At 40.8% G+C, this 25694-nt stretch overlaps 1 protein-coding gene and 1 pseudogene across 11 annotated transcripts in view; one reads left to right on the top strand and one right to left on the bottom strand.

The window, feature by feature from the left end:
- Window positions 1-25694, bottom strand: part of MARK3 (microtubule affinity regulating kinase 3) — a 113272-nt gene that overhangs the window by 74681 nt on the left and 12897 nt on the right. For all 11 annotated transcript variants that reach the window (XM_012471191.3, XM_012471192.3, XM_012471194.3 and 8 more), the window contains exon 2: window positions 17366-17557. In XM_012471191.3, coding sequence (XP_012326614.1) covers window positions 17366-17557 — 192 coding nt within the window. The remainder of the gene's footprint in view (window positions 1-17365; window positions 17558-25694) is intronic.
- LOC105730160 (large ribosomal subunit protein uL1-like) lies at window positions 11347-11994 on the top strand (annotated as a pseudogene).

Raw genomic sequence — 25694 nt, 5'->3', positions numbered from 1 at the left:
AATGAGACTCCATCCCTAAATAAAGAAATACATACGTACATACATAAATACATAAATGCATGCTGAGTTGATCTGAGGCCTTGAACACTCGTATCAGTAACCAAGAAACAGGACTTCTGGTGTTTTACCAGATAATGTGGTTTTAAAAATTATATAAATCAAAGTCGAATGAATTTTCTTCAAACTTTACCTTCATAAGTAATTTTACATGGTATACCTGGATCTCCCAATTCCAGAGAAATCCTTAGACAGACACACACTGTTCTGGCCTCCATTCTGTTTCCTTCCTCCTACTCAAGGCCAAATCCATCAAACATGCTATCTTTCCAGTTCTTCTTCTCTCTGAACTCCTGAGATCTAGTTTCTATTTTCACACCTGCACTCTTAATCACTAGTTTCTCCTGGTTCTGCTCAGTATCGTCCTCCTATGCTGAAGATTCTTTTTTTTTTTTTCTGAGACGACGTCTCACTCTGTTGTCCAGAGTGGAGGGCAGTGACATGATCATAGCTCATTGCATCCTTGACTTCCCCAGACCCAAGTGATTCTCCTGTCTCAGCCTCCTGAGTAGATGGAACTATAGGCACGTGCCACCATGTCCAGCTAATTTTTTGTAGAAATGAGGTATCCTTATGTTTCCCAGGCTGGTCTCAAACTCCTGGGCTCAAGCAATCTGCCCGTCTCAGCCTCCCGAAGTGCTAGGATTATAGCCATGAGCCACAGCATCCTGCCACTATTCTAAAGATTTCATTCATTTTCTTTTTTTCCTTGAGACTGTCACCCAGGCTGGAGCGCAGTGGCAGGATCTTAGCTCACTGCAACCTCCACCTCCTGGGTTCAAGCGACTCTCATGCCTTGGCCTCCTAAGTAGCTGGGATTACAGGCGCATGCCACCACGCCTGGCTAATTTTTGTATTTTTTTAGTAGAGATGGAGTTTTGCCACGTTGGCCAGGCTGGTGATCCTGGCCTCCCAAAGTGCTGGGATTACAGAAATGAGCCACCGCACCCAGCCTGACTCCGTTCTTAAATGCTTTCATCTTCAGCATCTGAAGCAAAAATAGGAGCTTCAAATATGTTTCATTCAGCTTAACCAAACTGTAGAAAGGGCACCCAGAGTGAAACATCATCATTTAGCGTGACATGTGTATGTGCAGCAAGGAAGTCTGAGCAGGAATGCCTAATCCCCTCTTCCTCCTAGCTCGCTGCTGGGATGACTCCACCAAAATCACCTTGGTCCAGAGCTGGAGTCTGGAGAGCTCAGACAAAGCTGAAATCTTGGGGTAACCAAAACAGGTGGTAACTGTGGGGTGTCCCCGATTGCAGTGCCTCAGAAAGGTGCAGACTTGAGAGAAGACCACTCCTTAATTCCAGTGATTGTGGAGTTGGGTAAAGGCAGACGCAACAAATGCCAAGGGGGCACACTAAGTGAGAGTCACCTGTTGTGGAAATTTCTGGGAAATTCCATTTACATTCTCTCTGTTCCAGCAGCAAAGTGGAAAATTACAAAATAGGGATAAGGACAGCTCATACATGAGAAGGGCTTCTCCCAATGAATCCACAGCAAACACCCACTGGAGAAAAATCCTTATCTTCCACTTTCTGTTAGTTCGCTAATGGTCAAAAGATCCTAACACCCTGCTTCTGAAAGGTGTTACAGCATCCACAACCACTAAAACAGGAGGCTAAAAAAAAAAAAGATTGCAAGTCTGTTAGGGGGACGGAGTGCCTGAAGAACGACGCATTAGTCACCTTGGACTGCCATAACGAAAACACCACAGTTCTGAAGGGGACCTTCTCCCTGGCTTGCTTGCAGATGGCCACCCTCTCCCTGTGTTCTCACATGGTAGAGAAAGCTAGCTTTCTGGTGTCTCTTCATGTAAGAACACTAATCCTATCAATGGGGGCTCATAGTTGCAACTCCACTTAATCTTCTATAAAGACCCTATCACCAAATACAGTCACACTTCGGGTTAGGGCTTACACATACAAATTTTGAGGACATATAATTCAATCCATAGCAAATGGAAACCAGGGCAAACAACTACAACAGTTGGTTACAAATGAAAACCTCAACGTGGAAGAACATCACAAGCATGAAGTAGAGTAAAAGAAGTAGACACAAAGTATGCTATTATTAATAATACCGTAACATTCTATTAGTACAATGTTAAAACAACAAACAAATGAAACCTACGGCATTAGAAGCTGGCACAGTGGTTCACTTGAGGAAGTGGAGGTAGTGAAGGGATTTGAAGGAGGCCAAAGGGAGGCTTCTAGGGTGTAGGTCACAGTATATTTTTTGCCTGGGTCATGGTAATTCAAATGTGTTTACTTTGTGATAATTCATCAAGCTGTACATTTATGATTTGGCACTTTATGTGTGTTATGTTATTATTATTATTTTTTGAGACAGAGTCTCACTCTGTCGTCCCAGCTGGAGTACAATGGCATGATCTTGGCTCACTACAACCTCCGCCTCCCGGGTTCAAGCAATTCTCCTGCCTCAGCCTCCCGAGTAGCTGGGACTACAGGTGTGTACCACCATGCCTGGCTAATTTTTTTTATTTTTAGTAGAGACAGGGTTTCACCATGTTGGCCAGAATGGTCTCAATCTCTTGACCTCATTTTCCACCCACCTCGGACTCCCAAAGTGCTGGGATTACAGGCATGAGCCACTGTGCCTGGCCTTTTTTTTCCTTTTGAGACGGAGTCTTGCTCTGTCGCACAGGCCAGAATGCAGTGGCGCGACCTCAGCTCACTGCAACCTCTGCCTCCTGGGTTCAAGCAATTCTCCTATCTCAGCCTCTCAAGTAGCTGGGACTACAGGCACATGCCACCATGCCTGGCTGATTTTTCTATTTTTAGCAGAGACAGGGTTTCACCATATTGGTCAGGGTGGTCTCAAAATTCCTGACTTCAGGTGATCTGCCTACCTCAGCCTCCCAAAGTGCTGGGATTACAGGCATGAGCCATACCACGCCCAGCCTGTGGTACATTTCAATAAAGAATATTTGTGCTTTTTAAAGTCCATGATGACTTTAAATGTCAATCGATAATGCCTAAACCTGAAAAACAAGTAAGACTACAAGCATGTTATAAAGTATGAAAGAAGCATTTAAAAGACTAAAGAATCACTTTAAAAGATTAAAAGTGGCCATCTTGGGAGACAGGGAAACAGGTGAGTCTAGGGGGACTCTTGTAACAAGTCTTGAACCGTAACTCTAACTCTTTAAACTGTGTGTAATATGTAACTTGAATAAAAATAATTAAATAAAAAGTTATTTTCATAACCATAATGAGGACATTGGTTAACAATGGCATACTGATCACATGCATTTCACTCTCCTGCCACCTGACAGGCCCACTGAAGAATAAAGACCAAATGACAAGGAACGGCCAAGAGAAAGGAAGGGGTGTCGCGCCGCCAGTAGACAAGTGACTTTGAAGAATTTCTGGGAGATAAAAATATAACAGTATAGTGGCACATGCAGTAGGGCACAGGAAGACAACCCTAGAATATGCCTGGAAAAGGACAAACTCAACTGTCTGGAGAAAACAACTCTGTGCTGTGTGTATGAAATGTCCCAGTGTAAAGGCCAAAGTTCTTCTGGCCTCCATGAAGCTAAGCCAGGCACTTGTTACCCATTTACTGGGAGCTCTCAGTTTTCTTCTTAGGTCTCCTCTCTTGAAGACATGAACAGAATCAAAAATCAGGCAAATGAGGAAAGCCTATGATTTTTCCTAATGCCCTTCCCATAATAAAGCCTCTTCTTTCAAAAAAGGAGATATAGTCAATTCTTGTTGTTTGTGGTGACATTCTATGAAGTTACTGTACTCACTGAATTAGTGAATACTAAATCATTGCTTCTAGGGGAAATATAGGGTTAGGTTTCTGCAAGCTTCTCGTCACAACATTTTTGCATCAACTGATCAATCTGTTTCGTGTGTGTCTTCTTTACTATATATTATTGGTTAACACTGAACTCACAGTCACAGCACTGAAATGCACACTTGAGTGAAATTTCTAACACATGCATCTTCTTTGTAAAGCATCAAAGCCATGCACAGTGCAAGGAAAAAACTCAAATGTCCACAGTTTTATCCATAGCAAGGTTATGATGTGCCTTACAAAGAAAACGCATGTGTTAGGTAAGTTTCACTCAAGTGTGCGTTAGGAAGACTAGCTAGCACTTCAGCACTATGCTTGGGGCCCATTTTAAACAGCAAAATCATCAACAAAAAGTACAAAAATGCAAAAAAAAAAAAAAAGGCATTAAATAGACCACAAAAAAGACACTAGTTTACAGCACAAAGACTGAAATAAGAAGGCAAAGTGTTCCCTTGCTGAACCACAGCTAGGGATGTGCACATCTTTTCATCATTCTGCTTATGCCCAAAAAGGATTACCAACACACTGTACTGATTTTCGGGTTATAAATAAATTGCATCAAGTAGATGAATTTGCAAATACAGAATCCACAAAATGTGAGTATTAACTATCTGCCTTGGAAATGAGTGATGGTTGTCCAACAATTTACATATACTTGATGTCACTGAACTACACACTTAAAAAATGGTTAAAATAACTTTTATGCTGTATATATTTTACCACAATTAAAAAAAGTGTTGACTGGGTGCGGTGGCTCATCCCTATAATCCCAGCACTTTGGGAGGCCCAGGCAGAAGGATCACTTTAGCCCAGGAGTTGGAAGCCAGCCTGGGCAACATGTGGAGACTTCATCTCTACAGAAAATACAAAAAATTAGCTGGATGTGGTGGCTCACACTTGTGGTTCCAGCTACTCAGGAGGCTGAGGTGGAAGGATTGCTTGGGCCCAAGAGGTAGATAGCTGCAGTGAGCCGAGATCACACCACTACACTCCAGCCTGGGTGACAGAGCGAGACCGTCTCAAAAAGAAAAAAAAATGTTTGAAACTGTAAAATCAAGTGATTTTTTAATATACTGGGATTAGGTTTATATGGAGTTTTTTTTCCTGTACATTAACTATACCTCCAGGTTGTACTAAAAGCATGCTGATTGTTTTTTTTTTTTTTTTGAGACGGAGTTTCGCTCTTGTTACCCAGGCTGGAGTGCAATGGCGTGATCTCGGCTCACCGCAACCTCCGCCTCCTGGGTTCAGGCAATTCTCCTGCCTCAGCCTCCTGAGTAGCTGGGATTACAGGCACGCGCCACCATGCTCAGCTAATTTTTTGTATCAGTAGAGACGGGGTTTCACCATGTTGACCAGGATGGTCTCGATCTCTTGACCTCGTGATCCACCCACCTCGGCCTCCCAAAGTGCTGGGATTACAGGCTTGAGCCACCGCGCCCAGCCCATGCTGATTGTTTTTATGATTTTTAGTTACATAAGTTATGTAACATATATAGAAAAAATATATATTTTACACCAAGGCTTGCTTTCACCCTTGTCCTGCTTGTTTTCAAATCTGCTACAATTAGTTTTTGTTTCTTTTTCGTTTTTTTTTTTTTTGTGACGGAGTCTTGCTGTGTCACCAGACTGGAGTGCAGTGGCGTAATCTCGGCTCACTGCAACCTCTCCCTACTGGGTTCAAGTGATTCTTCCGCCTCAGTCTCTCAAGTAGCTGGGACCACAGGCGCGCGCCACCACACCCAGCTAATTTTTGTATTTTTAGTAGAGACGGGGTTTCACCATGTTGGCCAGGATGGTCTCGATCCCTTGACCTTGTGATCCGCCCACCTCGGCCTCCCAAAGTGCTGGGATTACAGGTGTGTTTCTTTTTTTTAAGAGACAGGATCTCCCCACGTTCCCCAGGCTGCAGTGCAGCGGCTATTCACAGGGGCAATCTTGATCCCAATTCCCATCCCACTGATCAGCACAGGAGTTTTGACCTGCTGTTTCTGACCTGGGCCAGCTCACCCCTCCCCTCAGGCAACCTGGTGGACTCCTGCTCTTAGGATATAATTAATTTTAAATTGAAGCAAATCATTCTGGGTTTTAACTTTTGATTGTCAGTCACAAACAGTTTTGAATAAAAATTCGATTCATCACTGTCTACCCAGCCCCCAAAAACTACTGAGTTTTGATATAATGTCAAAGAACAACACCCACAATCACCTGAAAAGGGTATTAAGATACTCCCTTCCTTTGTTGGCTATACATTTCTTCATACACTTCAACCAAAACAACACACCGAAATAGTGTGAATGCAGAGCAGATATGGGAACCCAGCTATCTTCTGTTAAGCCAGACATTAAAGGGGTTTGCCAAAAATTTAAATATTACTGTCTCAATAATTTGCTTTGGAAAAGAGTTGTTTTTCATGAAAATATGTTATTTACATTATCATGTAACAGGATTATTTTTAATGAATTAATATATATCTTAAGTTTCCTAAGTAATAACTTCAATTCAGTAGCTATCAATATAGATAACCCTAATAAACGAAAGCTTTGGGGAGTTCTCAATTTTCAATTTAAAGGAGTTCTGAGACAGAAAAGTTTGAGAACTGTTGTTTTCATCAATGGCATTGTACGTAACCACTGAAATGAACAATTATGACAATTACGTGGCAATATAGAAAACTGCTTTGGATAAAAATCCAAGGGCAGAAAAAATGAGATACAAAATTACAATAAAAACGTTGAAAAAACATGTATATGGAGAACATACAAAAATGAAAATGGTATTCAAAATATGAGGATTGTGGGATTTTTTTCTCCTCTATTCTCCAAACTTGTTAACATAACTTGTGAGAGGTTGCAGTGAGCCGAGATTGCGCCACTGCACTCCAGGCCCAGGTGACAGAGGGAGACTCTGTCTCAAAAAAAAGTTAAAAAAAAAAAAGCCTTTACTATTCTCAGGGAGCCAACAGAAGAAACAGCATTCATTATATCAGAGCTAGATGCTGTAAAGACAACAACAACAAACAGATAAAAATGATCAAAGAGTAAACTGGGGAAAGAAGACAAGACACACACGCAGCTTTTTTTGTGTGTGTGTGAGATGGAGTCTCGCTCTGTTGCCCAGGCTGGAGTGCAGTGGCACAATCTCGGCTCTCAGCTCACTGCAACCTCTGCCTCCCAGGTTCAAGCAATTCCCTGCCTCAGCCTCTCAAGTAGCTGGGATTGCAGATGCCCACCATCACGCCTGGCTAATTTTTGTATTTTTAGTAGAGACGGGGTTTTACAACCTTGGCCAGGCTCGTCTTTAACTCCTGACACCTTGTGATTCACCTGCCTTGACCTCCCAAAGTGCTGTGATTACAGGCATGAGCCACCACGCCCGGCCCCACCTTTTCTTTTTTTTTGAGACAGAGTCTTGCTCTGTCACCCAGACGGGAGTGCAGTGGCTCGATCTTGGCTCACTTGCACAGTGGCGCAACCTCCACCTCCTGGGTTCAAGCAATTCTCCTGCTTCAGCCTCCCAAGTAGCTGGGATTACAGGCACACGACACCACACCTGGCTAATTTTTTTGGATTTTTTAGTAGAGGCAGGGTTTCACCATGTTGGCCAGGCTGGTTTCAAACTCCTGACCTCAAGTGATCCTCCTGCCTCAGCTTCCCAAAGTGCTGAGATTACAGGCATGAGCCACCACACCCAGCCCCCACACATATTTTTAACAGACTGGAAGATAAAGTTAAAAATATTTCCCAGAAAGTAAAAAAACAGAGATAGAAGACAGATTTTTATAAAAATTGAGGCTCTTTTCAAGCACTCTAGTCTTTGGTTAAGGATTCCAGAATGAAGATTAAGTTGAAAAGAAAAACAAGAGACAAATTTCCAGAACTGAAAGACAAAAATCCCTATATGAAAAGGGTCCAATGAGCACCAAGAACAATGAATGAAGACTAACTCTCTTGGCACCTCAATGTGAAATTTCTAAAAACCAAGGACAAACTTCCAGAAAGAAAAAAACGTTACATACTTAAGCCACTTACATGGTCATACTCCAGTCTCTGATATTACCAATATCTGAAAACCTTTCATGATCCAATTTTGAGCTTCCTATTCTTTAACCAACTTCTCCTACCTTCCAGCTCACTCAATCTAGTACTCCAACAGCTACTGGAACTCACCATCATCTGTAATCCACTTACCCCACCACCTTCATAGGGTCAGTCTTCCTCAAGTTCTTACTTCCTCATTGTATCCCTAATTTCATTGTGACCACTCCCCGGGAGGTTCCATATCAATGCCCTTGCTCCTTTCTCGTTTCACTATGCTAATGTGACAAAACCCGAATCTCTGCAAATGTCCTGCCTGCAGCTGGGCAACTGAATGCGGCTGGAGAGTAACACACCTCCATGCTGACTCTTCCCACTTTAAATCCTTGGTCACTGGCCTTAAGGCTGCCTGGCACTTCTTTTTTCTCTACTCTATTTACTCTCCTGCTGGTCTAGCAATTACTTAATCTATTCACATCTCTAACATATCTCATCTTACACCAGTCGCTTTCCGTTTTAGCGAAAAAATAGCTTGCACTCGGAAGAGAATTTCTACAAGCTCCTACTACCATTAGTATCCCCTCACCTGCACCGATGCCAGCACCTTCTGCTTCCCTCCTATTTCTTTGTTTTATTTAATTAATTAATTTATTTATTTTGGAGATGGAGTTTTGCTCTTGCTGCCCAGGCTGGAGGGAATTGGTGTGATCTCGACTCACCGCAACCTCCGCCTCCCAGGTTGAAGTGATTCTCCTGACTCAGCCTCCTGAGTAGCTGAGATTACAGGCACCTGCCACCACACCCAGCTATTTTTTTGTATTTTTAGTAAAGATGGGGTTTGATCATGTTGGCCAGGCTGGTCTTGAACTCCTGACCTCAGGTGATCCACCTGCCTCAGCCTCCCAAAGTGCAGGGATTACAGGCGTGAGCCACCACGCCTGGCCGGCTTTCCTTCTATTTCTATGGAAGAACTGTCCACTTTATCCAAAGGCCAATGTCTCCACCATCCCCTCACCTGTTCCAAAATCTCTTCCGCAGTTCCATTTTCCTCCTTTCTATTAGATTATCCCCATGAGTAAAGAAATGTATTGATATTTTGTCCATCTTCTAAAAAATACCTTGGCCTAACATCTCCCTGTGGCTAGGAAAAAGAGCGGTAAGAAACTTCTGATTGTCATTACAAGTTTTTAGTATATTTGACTTTTTAAGCTATGTGCATGCATTACTTTAGGTAAATAATCTTTTAACAATAAATAACTCCAATTAAGTACAAATGACTGATAGAAGTGAGTTATCTGTAGTTCATGTGAGGGGAAAGGTCTCTGGGAGGCTATGAAAATTAGTGGGGTGGGGGGAATAATGAACTTGAAAGACAACTGGTGTAAAACAGGCAATATATCACACCAAAATAACCATAAGTTATGAAAAGTTGGTCAAAAGCAAGATAGCAGATACAACTAACATCCCCAAATTCACAGTAAATATGGGATGGATGCTTCCAGGACAATATGGATAATGGGTAGCATTTTCTAAATTTAAGAGCTAAATCAGATGAATTTCACAACTGGTACATGTATTTTAAAAATATATAAAATGAGCATTTTGATGTCCATTTCTGATTGGTTCATGGTCTACACCATCCTGGGGAGGGGGGAGGTCTCATCTAAATTGAACTTACACCATAAGCAGGCTATTTAAAGACTCGATTTAAAATGGTGCCCAGAGTGTACATATTACCATATCTTGGTTTTAATTCTTACTCCAACATGTTTGTTAAATTAAAATGCCTCTCTTCCAATGAACACACAGTTTTTCATGAGTATTTTGTATGTTCACAACATCCTTGTGACTTAAATGCATGATATAGATTATCCCTACTCCCATCTTTTAGAAAATTCTTTTCACTATATAATTCTACATCTCTATTCTTACCACAAGGATAGCAGTTAAAACTTTCAACATAATACACAATAACCCTTTATCTTATACTGCCTCAGAATAAATTAAGTCCCCAAATCATCAATGCTACTCTTTCTGCAACCCTCTGGGTTTTCTTCAGAGGTTTTAGTTCTTCAATAGGCAAAATATATCACATTCCCATCACAGGGCAAGAGAACACTGACAAAAGTAAGATGTTAGCTGAGAACAGTACTAAGTAATAAAAATATACCAATATAGACCAGAGGCTTTAGGTTTCTTTCTACAAGGAATATTATACTGTTATATAAAACCAGTTTTCTAGTTAACAATTCACTTAATTCTTTACCTTATGATCCAGTAATGTCACTCCTGGAGAAACTGAAACTTATGTTCACACAAAAACTTGTACAGGAGCTCTATTCATAACTGCCAAACACTGGAAACTATTCAAATGTCCTTCAGTGGGAGAGCTAATACCAACTGTGGTCTACCCATACAACAGAATACTTCTCAGCAACAAAACAAACTGTCAATATACGCAACAGCCTGAATCAATCTTAAAGGCATTAGGCTCAGTGAGAAGAAGCCAGTTTCAAAAGGTTACATACATATCAACTGATCCCATTTTATTTGATATTCTCAAGAAAAGGCAACTGCCTAAGCGTGGTGGCTCACACCTGTAATCTCAGGACTTTGGGAGGCCACGGCAAATCGACTGCTTGAGCTCAGGAGTTCAAGAGCAGCCTGGACAATATGGTGAAACCCGGTCTCTACCAAAAATAAAATTAAATAAAATAAATAAAATAAAGTAAGCTGGGTGCAGTGCTGTGTGCCTGTGGTCCAGCTACTGGGGAGGCTGAGGTGGGAGGACTGCCTGAACCCAAGAGATGGAGGCTTCAGTGAGCCAAGACAGAACCACTGCGCTCCAACCTGGGGGAGAGATGGAGATTCTATATCAAAAAAGTAAAATAAAATAAATAAAACTATGAGGATGGAGAACAGACAGGCGGTTGCAGGAGGTTATGGTAGAGGAGGGGGTTACCATTTAAATGGACAGCACAAGGGACTAGAGCAATGGGTCTGTTCCATATCCTGATTATAATGGTGGTAACATGAACCTGTACATGAGCTAAAATTCATAGAACTGAAAACCAAATAAAAAGTGTGCTATTAAAAAATAACATAAGCTTAATTTTCGATGTTCCAAATGAGAGATCAGAAGTTTCCCAAATGCAAGATGTTATATATTATTGCCTTGAGGGAAAAAAAAGTCCCATTTTTAGCAACAAAAATTATAAAATATCTACACCTACAGAATGAATTTAACAAGCATTACATAAAAAGAGCTAAAAAAAGTTATAAACCCTGAAAACAAATTTGAGACACACTGCATATTCCTGAAAAGACTTAGCATCACGAAAATATCAATTTCCTCCCAAACTATTAATAATTTAGAAAATCAACTAATCCCTCTTTTCCAGTTAGCATGGGTGGAGAAGCCATGAACAGCAAAGTCTCCCACGACACCCTGTATGAGGTGGGGCAGGAAGTCCTGCACGGGAACCAGTGCAAGCGCCACAAGTTCCTGGAGACAGTGGAGTTGCAGATCAGCTTGAAGAACCATGAACCCCACAAGGGCAAGTGCTTCTTGGGCACCATCAGGCTTAAGTCCACTCTCTGCCCCAAGTGTATGTCCTGGGGGACCAGCAGGACTGTGACAAGGGCAAGGCCATGGATATCCCCCACATGGACATCGAGGCGCTGAAAAAACTCAACAAGAATAAGAAACTGGTCAAGAAGCTGGCCAAAGAAGTATGATGCATTTTTGGCTTCAGAGTTTCGCATCAAGCAAATCCCATGAATCCTTGGCCCAGGCCTAAATAAGGCAGGGAAGTTCTGTACCCTGCTCACACACAACGAAAACATGCTGGCCAAAGTGAATGAGGCAAAGTCCATAATCAAGTTCCAAATGAAGAAGGTGTTATGTCTGGCTGTGGCCGTCGGCCACGTGAAGATGACAGACAATGAGCTTGTGTATAACATTCACCTGGCTGTTAACTTCTTGGTGTCACTGTTTGAGAAAAACTGGCAGAATGTCTAGGCCTTATATATAAAGAGCACCATGGGCAAGCCCCAGCAAGTATATTAAGGCACGTCTGAATAAATTCTACTGCCACTAGTAAAACAAAACAAAACAAACAAACAAAAAAAAACAACTAATCCCGTGAAACTTAGTCTAATCAAAATTTCATGTTCTGTTTTTAGAAAATGGCAATTTAATTTTAAAATTCATCTGGAAGAGTAAATGGCCGAAATATATATACATGAAAATTTCGAAAAATAAGAATTATTGGTCAGGTGCGGTGGCTCACACCTGTAACTCCAGCATGTTGGGAGACGAAGCTGGGCAAATCATTAGGTCAAGAGACCAAGACCATCCTGGCCAACATGATGAAACTCCGTCTCTACTAAAATTACAAAAATTAGCCCGGTACGGTGGTGAGCACCTGTAGTCCCAGCTACTTGGGAGGATGAGGCAGGAGAATCACTTGAATCCTGGAGGCGGAGGCTGCAGTGAGGCAAGTTAACACCACTGCACTCCAGCCTGGCGACAGAGTGAGACTCTGTCTCACAAAAAAAAAAAAAAAAAAAAAAAAAAAAGAATCATCAGGAGGGGAATTTGACCTAAAATATATCATCCACAGCTGTAGTAATAAAAACACTATGGTATGGGACTAAACAGACTGGAGAAACAACGGGACACATACAAGAATTCCGCATGTGTTAACGCAGGTATCTTCAATCGGGGGAGAGAACTGATGGTTCTGAGACTATTGTCATCATCCAAGTGGAAAAAAAAAAGCCATATCCCTACACCTAATATGAATCCTCCCAACTATATACCACATGAATTAAATGTTAAAATGTGAGCTGTAAGAGGAATATTAGAAGAAGATACGGAACTGGTTTTTAAGTCATGGGACAAATCTTCACGAAGACATGAAACCCAAACGTAATAAAGAAAAAGATGAAACAATTTTGCCACAAAAATACTTAAAAACTTCCCTAAGATATCATAAACAGTTAAGAGAAGTAACAATCTAGGGAAAGATATTCATAACCTACACAACAGACACATCAGACAGATGACTAAAACATAAAGGGTTTAAATTACTAAGATTTTTTTTTTAAAAAGAAAGATGAATAAATGATATAAACAGGAAACTTGCTTTATTTATTTATTTTAGAGCACGTCCACTGCTGCCCAGGCTGGAGTACAGTGGTACAATCACAGCTCAATGCAGCCTTGTACTCCTGGGCTCAAGTGATCTTCCTGCTGTGGCCTCCCAAAGCGCTAGGATTAGAGGCATGAGTTACTGTGGGTGGCCAGGGAATTTGTTTTAAAAAGAAAATAATGACAAAAATATATTAAAAGATCATAAATCTAAGTAGTGAAAAGGGAAAAAGCAACTTCTGTTTTCTTCTACATCATTTTTTTGTCCATCCGTGTTACGGTTTGAATGTTTGTCTCCTCCCAAACTCATGTTAAAATGTAACTGCCACTGCAGCAGTACTAAGAGGTGGGGCCCTAGAGAGCCAAGCAGGCTGCAAGGGCTCTGCCCTCTTTTCTCTCTTTCTCCTCCTCTTCCCTTCCCTCCCTGCTACTCTCCACCCTTTGCCCTTCCATCATGCCTTCATGTTTCAAGAAGGCCCTGGCCAGATGCAGGCCCTGGATCTTGGACTTCTCAGCTTCCAAACTGTAAGAAATACATTTCTTTTCCTTATAAATTACCTAGTCTCTGGTATTGTGTTACAGCAGCAAAAACAGACTAAGACATTCAGATAGACAAAAATTATCTAGTGTAGAAACATGTAGGAAAATGAACATTCATTCATTTTGGTAGGATGACAAAGTAGATACACATCACTTTTTATTCAAAACAAATTTAGTAATATCTATTACAATGTCAAATATTTGTCGACTTTGACCTAGGACTTCCATTTCTAGGAATTATCCTACAGAAACACTTAACAAGAACACACAATGCTAAAGAATGTCCATTGCAGATACATTCGTAACAACAAAAAATTAGAAACAACTCTAATGACCACTGATATGAAATAAACTATGATACCAGCCTACAGAGGAAGACTATGCTGCCTTTAAACTGAGTGTGTCAGATCTATGAGTACTAAGACCCAGACATGGTCAAGGTACATTACTAAGCTAAAAAACTATCATTATGTCCCATATGAGTCCCTTTTTGTTAAAATCTTTTAAAAAGTTAATGTGTATATAAAAAACTCTGGGAATATACACCAAACTGCTGAAAGTGATTGTCTTTGAAGAGACAAATTTCGAGAAACTTTTACTTTCTACATAATGAATTTCTATAATGTTTACATTTTATATGATTCTGGGTCATATCTACAATAGGCAAAAAAAAAAGTAAAATGATTTTGTTCAGTTATTAAAAAACTGACAAAAATTTTAAATTAAACCATAGTGCCAGTCATATTCAAGGATTTCTAGAGAAAGAACCTACTAGAAGTAAACACCACAGGCCAGACTCCAGCCAATGTAAGTTAGGTAAAGTAAATGGGAGAGGGTGTGTCTGTCCCAATGCTCTCTTAGCCCACCATCTCTGCCCACATCAGGAAGCTGGCAAGTAGCCACCTGGAACTGGTGAGAATTAAACTCAGAGGTCTGGTTCCTTATCTCAAGAAAGCTTTAATCAAGGACAACAGGGATAGCTCCGCCCACACAAGCTGTTTACAGGTTCCAAAAGTAATCTAAGGCAGCTCAACAACAGGAGTCATGACTAAAAATCCACAAGGATTTTATCACTAACATTGGGATGAATTGTGAAGAGGCAAATTTCTGGCAAGAGTCTTTTAAGATTCCAGTTAGCATAGTCCAGTGCTTTCCAACCTTTTCCAAGTCTCAGCACACACAGGAAATGAGAATATTTATAGGGCACACTGCTGCAAACAGAGGATGCCTGTTGACAGATGACTGACCCAGGGGTCATGCTCCCGCAGTCCCAGGCCTGGTGGGCTGTAAGCATAAATGCTATAGTGTATGTGTCACAGTCTTGGCACATCTATCACAGGGACAGCATTTGTTTTAAAAGCTTCCTTCAAAAGTATTACTACATTCAGGCCAGGCACGGTGGCTCACGCCTGTAATCCCAGCACTTTGGGAGGCTAAGGCGGGCAGATCACCTGACATCAAGAGTTCGAGACCAGCCTGGCCAACACGGTGAAACCCCATCTCTACTAAAAATACAAAAAATGAGCTGGGTGCGGTGGTGGGTGCCTGTAATCCCAGCTATTCGGGAGGCTGAAGCAGAAGAATCACTTGAACCCAGGAGGCAGAGGTTGCAGTGAGCTGAGATGGCACTGCTGCACTCCAGCCTGGGCAACAGAGCAAGACTCTGTCACCCTCCTCCAAAAAAAAAAAAAAAAAAAAAACCAACAACAGTATTATTACATTCACTTAACAAATATTTGTTAAGTACCTAACAGGTTCCAAGCACTGTGTTAAATTCTGTCGTTTTCACCTACAGACTGGAGAAGGAGACAAACGGGCAATTCCATTACAATGTAAATTGTGCCATCAAAGGGGATATTTGGATTTTTATGGGATCCCATGCATGGGAAAAGATGATCTGTCAATGATTCTCAGAAGTGATCCCTAAACAGAAGGGTAAAGAGTATTTCACGTACAGGGAACAGTAGGTGCAAAGACCTAAATGCAACAAACTACATCAAAGAAGCAAAACAGGCCGGGTACAGTGGCTCATGCCTTTAATTCCAGCACTTTGGGAGGCTGAGGCAGGCAGATCACGAGGTCAAGAGATCGAGACCATGCTGACCAACATGGTGAAACCCTGTTTCTACTAAAAATACAAAAATTAGTTGGACATGGTGGCGGGCACCTGTAATCCCAGCTACTCGGGAGGCTGAGGCAGGAAAATTGTTTGAACCCAGGAGGCGGAGGTTGCAGTGAGTCAAGATCATGCCACTGCACTCCAGCCTGGTGAAAGAGCAAAACTTTGTCAAAAAAAAAAAAGCACAGCAAAACAGGCTCTGTACCACACAACAGGGGGGAGTTAATTTTGTGGTTTTAATATATGTATTTTTTATTAATAGAAATGGGGCTGAGCAGAAAGCCATTTCACAAAGGTTAGGAAAGTATGTGCCTTCCTACACAATAACCCATTAAATATACACTATGAGAAAAGCAGAGAAATGAAGAAACCTCTTGAAGATAAATTTGTAAATATCGACAATACTATCGATTTGCAAGTAATATGAGCTCAAACATGTAAGTGTGTACCTTAAGTTAAAGACAATTTTTACTGTGGTGGCAGACATTTACTACTGAAAAAGAACAAAACATTACTCATTTTTTTTTCTGAGACAGAGTCTCGTTCTGTCGCCAGGCTGGAGTGCAGTGGCGCAATCTTGGCTCACTGCAACCTCCGCCACCATGCCCAGCTAATTTTTGTATTTTTAGTAGAGATGGGGTTTCACCATGTTGGCCAGCATGGTCTCGATCTCTTGACCTCGTGATCTGCCCGCCCCAGCCTCCCAAAGCGCTGGGATTACGGGCGTGAGCCACCGCGCCGGGCAACGTTACTCATTTTTAAAGGTAAAGATTATTTAAACCCTCTATGATATTTACAACATTTTAAAGTAATGGGAAAGCAAAATAACTCCCAGGCAACTAATATATGTTTCATGTTCTTTTGAAAAAGCTTAATTAGGCTGGGCACAGTGGCTCACGCGTGTAATCCCAGCACTCTGGGAGGGTGAGGAGGGCGGATCACCTGAGGTCAGGAGTTTGAGACCAGCCTGGCTAACATGATGAAACCCCGTCTCTACTAAAAAAAAACAAAAATTGGTCAGGCGTGGCAGCACATGCCTGTAATCCTTGCTACTAGGGAGGCTGAAGCAGGAGAATCACTTGAACCCAGGAGGCAGAGGTTGCAGTGAGCTGAGACCACATCACTGCACTCCAGGCCTGGGCTACAGAGCAAGACTCCGTCCCCTGTGCCCGCACCCCCAAAAAGAAAAAGCTTAATTAGCCAGGCACAATGCTCATGCCTATAATCCCAACACTTGTGGAGGTTGAGGCAGAAGGACTGCTTGAGCTCAGGAGTTAGAGACCAGCCTGAGCAACATGGTGAGAACTCTGTCTCTACAAAATTTTTTTAAAAAAATTAGCCAGGTGAGGCAGCACATACCTGTAGTCTCAGCTACTCAGGAGGCTGAGGTGGGAGAGAATCACCTCAGCCCAAGAGGTCGAGGCTATAATGAGCCATGACTGCGCCACTGCACTCCAGCCTGGGTGACAGGGAGAGACCCTGTCTTGAAAATAAAATAAAATAAAACAAATAAAAAGCTTAGTTAGCTTAGAAATAAGGCCAAATATATCCGTATTCTTTTCTCTCTCTTACATGGAAATAAACAGAGCAACAGTCATAACAGAAATAAGCATAACTGGTATTTACCTCTCTGCCTGTAAGGATATGTCTTGCCAATTTTACTTTTGCAAAATTCCCCTTGCCGATTGTTTTCAACAGTCTGTAGTTTCCGATGTGAGGTTGTTCATCTGCACAGGAAGCTATAGAGTTTCTACACCGAGCTCCTGGGCGGCTGGTGCGAGAGGTAACTTCTTGACGCCCATCTCCATGTGACGTGTGCTGCAATACAGCATACACAAAGATAAGGAAATGAGAGAACACAGAGTACTTGCCAAGTTCTAAGAGCTTCTAATTGAAGAAACAACATTCCTACTTTAATCCTAAAGTATCTAAGCACTTCAAAGGAATTTAACCACATAATATAAATTTATGAGGAAAATGACAATTCTGAGAAGAAAAATACCAAGTGTTAAAGTTCAACTGGGTGTTCAGGAAGAAATTAGATATTTTGCATACATGGCTGTTATATAAAATAGGAGTAAAAGGGCTGCCTTCCGGTTATACAGTGCTCAACTTTTCCACATGCTATCAAGTGCACCTGCACACCTGAGCCTCACTACAGCCTGTAGAGCAGGGAAACGCTAATGTCCCCATTCACCAGATAAGAATACAGCCACATAACTGTTCAGGGGGAAATCCATACAGAACGTGGATTCCCAATTTCCTTTCTACACTACACTGCTAACAGTAATTCAAAACAATGTGCTTAAAGAAACAGCTAGACTGTATGGCGCTTAATAGATGGCCCTTGTTGAACAGATGAATAAAGTACTCAATATGCATATTGAATAAAGTACTCAATATGTCTCTATCCTATGAAACATTCAGGTCTGAGAATTACACTTCTGTGTACACACTGTGTACACTTCTGTATGCGCAGGCATCCTGCTACTACTGCTCCCTTGGCCCTATACACACTCAAAGGATTAGATGTCCCAATCCCTTCCCCACTGTGGCAGTTAACTCCTGCTCACTTCATATGCACTCACAGCCACTTCGATCCCCTTTATATGTTCTTCTTTTCCAACTTTTTGTCCAGGAAAATGCCCTGTCTTTCTCTATATACCCATAAGTCAAAACAAGCCTGATCTAGCTGATAAACTGCTTTGTAATACACCTGTCAAAGAAACAAAATTCAGGTGTTTTAAAGTAAAAGTAAGCTTTAAAACTTGTGCCATCTACCTCTGAATTTCTCAAAAGATGTACTTTTCAGAATTTCCATATTAATCTCCATCTACTTCTTCACTATTACTCTAACTAATATTTTCACACTCACATACCAGGTTTGGGGATAGGCTGTTGTCTGTTTTACTCAATTATCACATAATACTGCATCCCAACAACAATTTCTAAGTTTTTACTGCAAATGTGTATTTTAGATAAAACAGGCTTTTCATGACCTAGTTACAAATCTAGGTAACTTGTAGCACTATTCCTATAACAAAAATGATTCTAATTTCCATATTAGAACTTTGGGAAAATAGCCCATTTAGAAATACAGAGTTGATAAAAGAAAAGACTAAAATAACAAAGCTTTGACACTAAGGCTTTAATACAAAAACAGGTAGATTTTGTTGTGCACAAGATGCATGCTATTGTAATACAAATGATTACATCAACTGCAGTATAATTTTAAAAGAAGTTGGGTGATCACGTTTATATTTATTTCTACATGATTTTGATTACACTAGAATTTAAGTTTCATGAAAACAAAAACAAGAATTCATTATCCCTTGGATCTTAGAATAGCAGCTGGGGCTGGGTGCAGTGGCTCACGCCTGTATTCCCAGCACTTTGGGAGGCTGAGGTTGGTGGATCACAAGGTCAGGAGATCAAGATCATCCTGGCTAACATGGTGAAACCCCAGCTCTACTAAAAATACAAAAATTAGCTGGGTGTGGTGATGCATGCCTGTAATCCCAGCTACTTTGGAGGCTGAGGCAGGAAAATCGCTTGATCCAGGGAGTCAGAGGCTGCAGTGAGCTGAGATGGAGCCACTGTACTTTAGCCTGGCAACAGAGTGATACTCCGTCTCCAAAATAAAAAACAAAAAAAACCCTCCATCCTTTACTTTGTTCTTCAGACATACTGAAGACCATCGTGTGGTCTGTGTGTGTGCCCCAAACAGCAATTCTTGCTTCCCAAATAAAATGTTTTAATTTCAGATATTCATCTCTATGTTTGACTTCGACGTGTGCTTTCCATGAGGCAGTTAAATTGATGAAATAATAATTTTCATGCAAACCAACTGCCTTCTATTTCATGTAAAATAGAATATTAGAAAAATCTTTTTTTTTTAAGATGGATTCTCCCTCTGTCAGCTGAAATGTGGTGGCACAATCTCAGCTCACTGCAACCTTCGCCTCTCTGATTCGAGCAATTCTCCTGCCCCGACCTCACGAGTAGCTGGAACTACAGGTGTGTGCCACCACACCTGGCTAATTTTTGTATTTTTAGTAGAGAGAGGGTTTCACTATGTTGGCCAGGCTGGTCTTGAACTGCTGACCTCAAGTGATCTAGCCACTCTGGCTTCCCAAAGTGCTGGGATTACAGGTGTGAGTCACCGTGCCCAGCCAGGAAAATCTTAAGATTGATAGGCATCCAACATTCCTATCTTTGCTTCCTCACCAATGTGCTTATAATAAAATACTAACTCCTTAGGACTTCATCCACTAGCATGTTGTAGCCTTCACGAGGACAGGGTTTTTGGGTTTTGTTCATTATCAGATATTCCCCCAGATCTGAAACAGTGCCTAGCCCATAGTAGATATGCAACACATTTTTGCTGAATGTTAAATTAATTCAAGGCCTGCTCATCTATTCTTCCTCTCCCACTACATCATCCAGTATACTCTAGCTTTGAGTCTAGCTCTGACTCAGTCATAGTGTTGTTCCCTCAGTTTGAATGTCCTTTCTTCTCTTTAAACCTAAGAAAAACCTACTCATTCTATTATGTTTAGATCATCTGTCACCATCATCATGAAGCCTTCTATGGCTCTCCCTGCATCTCATCAGAATTTGTTACTTCTCCTTACTGGGATCCCTCAAGTAGACTTGGTGTGAGTAAAAGCTTTTTACTGTGTTAAATCACTAGGATTTTGGTGATGTGTATTAGCACAGCATAACCCAGCCTAACCTAAAACACAATCATGCAAATCAACAGTCATAATAGAAAGCAGAAAGAAACTTGTATTTCCTCATACAACAGATTGAAAGATCTGATGTTTGTTAGGTTGTTAAACTTAATATATTTAATTTGATGTTTCCTGACAAAGTCCTTAAATTAAAAATTTAAGAGTTAACTTTTAAAAAATTCCCTCAAAACAGAAGCAAATTAAATCGTCTTTTGCTTCCATTTGGCCTTCATTTTATTCTCCCAAGTATCCATCACTGACCCTAAGAAAAAGTTTCCTATTCCTATATCATAACACTCAGTATCAACACTAAACATTTAAACAAATAATTCTGAATTCTTGTACTATTTCATACATTTTTTTCTTCCCAAAGAGCCAATAAACAACCTGCACACACACACACACACACACGTGCGTGCGCGTTATATAAATCTTGGATAAAAACTTGATTTTTCTTTTCTTTTTTTTTTTTTTTTTTTTTTGAGACAGGGTATCGTTCTGTTGCCCAGGCTAGTAGAGTGCAGTAGTGTGATCATAGCTAACTGCAGCCTTGAACTCCTGGATTTAAGGGGTCATCCCACCTCAGCCTCCCTAGTAGCTGGGACTACAGGCACGTGCACCACACATAGCTAATGTTTTAATTTTTTTTAGAGATGGGTCTCACTATGTTGCCCAGGCTTGTCTCAAACTCCTGGCCTCAAGTGATCCTCCTGCCCTGGTCTCCCAAAGTGCTGATATTACAGGTGTAAGCCACCATGCCTGTGCTCCCTTATAATATTTTATGGCAGATTATGAACCTAATGGGTACTCAAAAGCTGCCAAGTTTAATTCTTATAGATTAAATGAGCCTTGATTCTTCTCCCTCCTGTGGAACTGAGCTGGTATCACTTCATCCACCATGAAAACCAGAATATGTACACTGCTACTGAAAATAATGTGGAATATAGCCAAAGGCATGAGATTTCCTTCTTCAAGTTGAACGTGTGTTCAGGGAGACCACATGGCCAGTCATACTTGTTTTCTCAAACTTCTCTGCAGCTAGAGATAACCATCTGGCTTAGTTCTGGCCAGTTCTTATTAAAGTCTACTAGGTGGCAACGTGGGTAAGCGGGTATGGGTTGGTAATGTCTGGGGAAATTTATCATAAAAGAGGAGGCTGGGCATGGTGACTCACAACTGTAATCCCAGCACTTTGGGAGGCTGAGGCTGGCGGATCATCTGAGTTCAGGAGTTCGAGACCATCCTGGCCAACATGGTGAAACCCCATCTCTACTAAAAGTACAAAATTTAGCTAGGCGTGGTGGTGCATGCCTATTCCAGCTATTTGGGAGGCCGAAGCATGAGAATCGCTTGAACTCAGGAGGTGGAGGCTGCAGTGAGCAGAGATCCTGCCACTGCACTCCAGCTTGAGCAACAGAGTGAGACTTCGTCTCAGGAAAAAAAAAAAAGGGTGAGGAGGGAGGACAGAGTTGTCAATACAGTTCCTTCCTCCTTCCTTGAATGCAACCATGTAGCTGTGGCTATATAATGTTATCCTGTAGCTACAAGGTCTCAAACACGAGAGAAAAGACAAAACTACTTTTAAAAAACCACCAACTCCAATATTACTGAACTGCTGAACTAAAGCAAGATGCTGCATACCTCCAGTCTTTCTGGAGAAAAATAAACCCCTATTTGTTTAGGCCACTGTGTTAGGTCTTTGTGATGTTTAGCCAAAGCACTACTAACTGACATAGATGCCACATCATTGCAAAGCAGTAAGAAAAATCAATGGGAATGCACTCCATTTTGTTTTACATATTAGTTCTTAATTTTGCCCACATATAAAAGAACCAGATTGTAAATAACTGTATAATCAGAAGACGTTTCTTAGACACATTTTAAAAATCTTTTTTAAAAAAATCCTTGCCAGCAGTAAGTCAGTAAAAAAAATATTTTAACATTAATAAGGTTCCGGAATAGTTTTGTCCTTACACCTACCAGGCAGAGAACCAACCTGAAATTTGAGAGGCCTACTTAAGTACCTCACACATGAGAAGAAATCAGGTTTACAAGTTTAAAACAGCAACAACTTTACACTATGTTTCAAATCTTCCTGAACAGAACTTGGTCCCTTCTGTAAAACACAAGAAGTGTGCCCCTACATCCTTTCTAATCCTAAAATTACAAGCTACCTCCTTAACATACAGGCAGGGTTTCCAAATGTTAAAAAAAAAAAAAACTAAAAAGCCAAATTGTGACAATAAATGGCTGTTCTCCAAGTATTTTATACTTTAGAGATATTCACAAGGTCACATTTCACTTTTGAAAGCAGCCAGGCAATTATTTCATTCAACACAGAAAAAGGATTTGATAAGACTGAACAATTTATAATTTAAAAACTCTTGGTCAGACATGGTGACTCACACTCGTAATCCCAGTACCTTCAGAGGCTGAAGAAAGAGGTTTGTTTAAACCCAGGAGTCTGAGACACGCCTGGGCAAACATAGCAAGACCCTGTCTCTACCAAAAAGCCCCCACAAAACTCAACAGCAAACTAGGATTAGAATGGAATGTCATTGATTTGATAAAAATCACTGACCCCCCAAAAAACAACAATCAAAACAATTAAAAACCCCAACCTTCTGCAAATATTACACTACATGAAAATTTATTCTCGTTTACTTATTCTCCAGTGCTAGAATGGGAAAAAATAAAATGAAATAAATGGAGAGAACTTCCAGAATCATTTAAGATCAGAAACAAGACAAAGTTGTGCATTATTACTATGTAACATAATACGTGAAAGTCATGGCCACTGCTTCAAGGAAAGAAAAAGCTGTAAGATGTGAGAGAGCCAACCATCATTATTACATTATTATTATTATTATTATTATTATTTTACAATTTTTCTGTATGTCAAATTATTTCAAAAAACAAAAAGTTTAATAATGTCTGTAATCCCAACACTTTGGAAGGTTGAGGTGGGCGGATCACTGGAGGTCACGAGTTCTAGACCAGCCTGGCCAACATGGTGAAACCTCGTCTCTACTAAAAATACAAAAATTAGCAGGGCGTGGTGGTGCATGCCTGTAATCCCAGCTACTTGAGAGGCTGAGGCAGGAGAACAGCTTGAAACCAGGAGGAACATGTTGCACTCCAGCCTGGGCGACAGAGTGAGACTCTGTCTCAAAAAAAAAGAAGAAAGAAAGAAAGAAAAATAAATATACTGCAAAGCCATGCTAAGTGTAAAGGAGAGCTGTGAGATATCGGCACAAGAATAAAAAAATAGACCAATGCAACAGGATACAAGAATAAAAGACATGAAGATATGGGAACATAAGATACAATAAAGAGGGCCCCATAAACCAGTGGGGAAAGGATGGGTTGCTGAATAGACAGCAGTGAGGAAACTGGTTTACTCTATGAGCCAATGGAGAAAAATAAAAGTAGATGCCTACCTAAGGCCACATACAAAAGTAGGCTAAATCTAGAGGGAACAAAAACCTACACAGGAAAGGCAAAATGATAAAAGATTAGCATAAGAAATGTAAGAGAGGCTGGGCACAGTGGCTCATGCCTGTAATCCCAGCACTTTGGGAGGCTTAGACAGGCAGATCACCTGAGGTCAGGAGTTTGAGAGCAGCCTGGCCAACATGGAGAAACCCCATCTCTACTAAAAATACAAAATTAGCCAGGCGTAGGTAGTGGCACATGCCTGTAATCCCAGCTACTCAGGAGGCTGAGGCAGAAGAATTGCCTGAACCCGGGAGGCGGAGGTTGCGGTGAGCCAAGATTGTGCCATTGCACTCCAGTCTGGGCAGCAAGAGTAAAACTCCATTTCAAAAAAAAAAAAAAAAAAAAATGTAAGAGAATATCCTTCTGATAGAAGTATTTAAGTCAAACTTTAAAAGCATGTTCATTTTATAAAACGTAAGGCTTTCTATTCATGAAGGGTATTATGGAAAGATGAAGAACAGAGAAGATAGCTGCAATGTCTTAAGCCTACAACAGAGTAATATCTAGAAAATAAAAAAATTGGCTGGGCGCGGTGGCTCACACCTGTAATCCCAGCACTTTGGGAGGTCAAGGCAGGCAGATCACTTGAGGTCAGGAGTTCAAGACCAGCCTGGCCAACAAGGTGAAACCCTGTCTCTACTAAAAACACAAAAATTAGCCAGGTGTGATGGCACACGCCTTTAGTCCCAGCTACTCCAGTCTGGACAACAGAGTGGGACTCCATCTCAAAAAAATAAAAAAAAAAAATTAAGGAACTACTAAGGATCAACAAGAAAAAGACAGCAACCAATAGAAAAACGGACAAAGGAAAAATGGCATTTACAGAAAAGAATGCCCTCAAAGCCAAGGAATATATAGAGATTCTAAAAATCATAGAGAAATACAAGTTAAAACCACAATGTAGTACCATAACATGCCTGTTAGGTGGCAAAAAATTAGAAAGCTCTGAAATGTTGGCAGAGAAAGGGGAATACAAAAACTCTCATGCACTATTGATGGCAAGCAGCCATCCAGAAGAACAATCTGACATTTCCTGTGACCCAGCAGGTCCATTCCAAGCTACACATCCCAAAGAAACTCTTACATTGTTCCATAAGCGGACTTGCATGAAGATGTTGTAGCATTTTTTTTTTTGTGGTGGCAGAGAGTTAGAGAAAACCCGCATGTGCACCTCTGGTGAGCAGATGGGTAAAATGTGGTAGATGCATACAACGGAGTGCTATTTAGCAGTTAGATGCAATATATTAAGTGCACAGATGAGACATCTGCAATATTTACATACCAAACATACCAAAATAAACTGTGTAAGAACACACACACACACACACATACTAAACACATTAAAACAGTAATGTGGGACGGAAGGTAAGAGAAATGACATATGGGGATTGACAGAAATAGATAAAACAAGATAGTGTCACACAGACCAAAGATAATGTGACTCTTCACAGCTGAATTTATGAGAAAGCATCTAAGAATATGAATAGGAAGGGGGAACTGTTACTGTCCCATAAATACAGTAAAATCTGTTTCACTTCTGAATATAATAATTGTTACTGGTATAGTTGGTGAACTAGCATAATATACTGAAAAATAATTTACTTGTCTAATCCTCAGAATAAAAAACTCTAAGGCATAAGCTGTGGCTAAAAAAATGTTGATTCAGTAACTTTTGGCTAGTCAACTATATGGAAGGCATTATCAGGAAATAAAAGAAATAGAAA

The sequence above is a fragment of the Aotus nancymaae genome, unplaced genomic scaffold, assembly GCF_030222135.1.
Source record: "Aotus nancymaae isolate 86718 unplaced genomic scaffold, 86718_ANA_hifiasm-v0.15.2.pri h1tg000011l, whole genome shotgun sequence".
In the NCBI taxonomy this organism is placed as follows: Eukaryota; Metazoa; Chordata; class Mammalia; order Primates; family Aotidae; genus Aotus; species Aotus nancymaae.
This window is presented reverse-complemented; position numbering and strand designations above follow the sequence as displayed.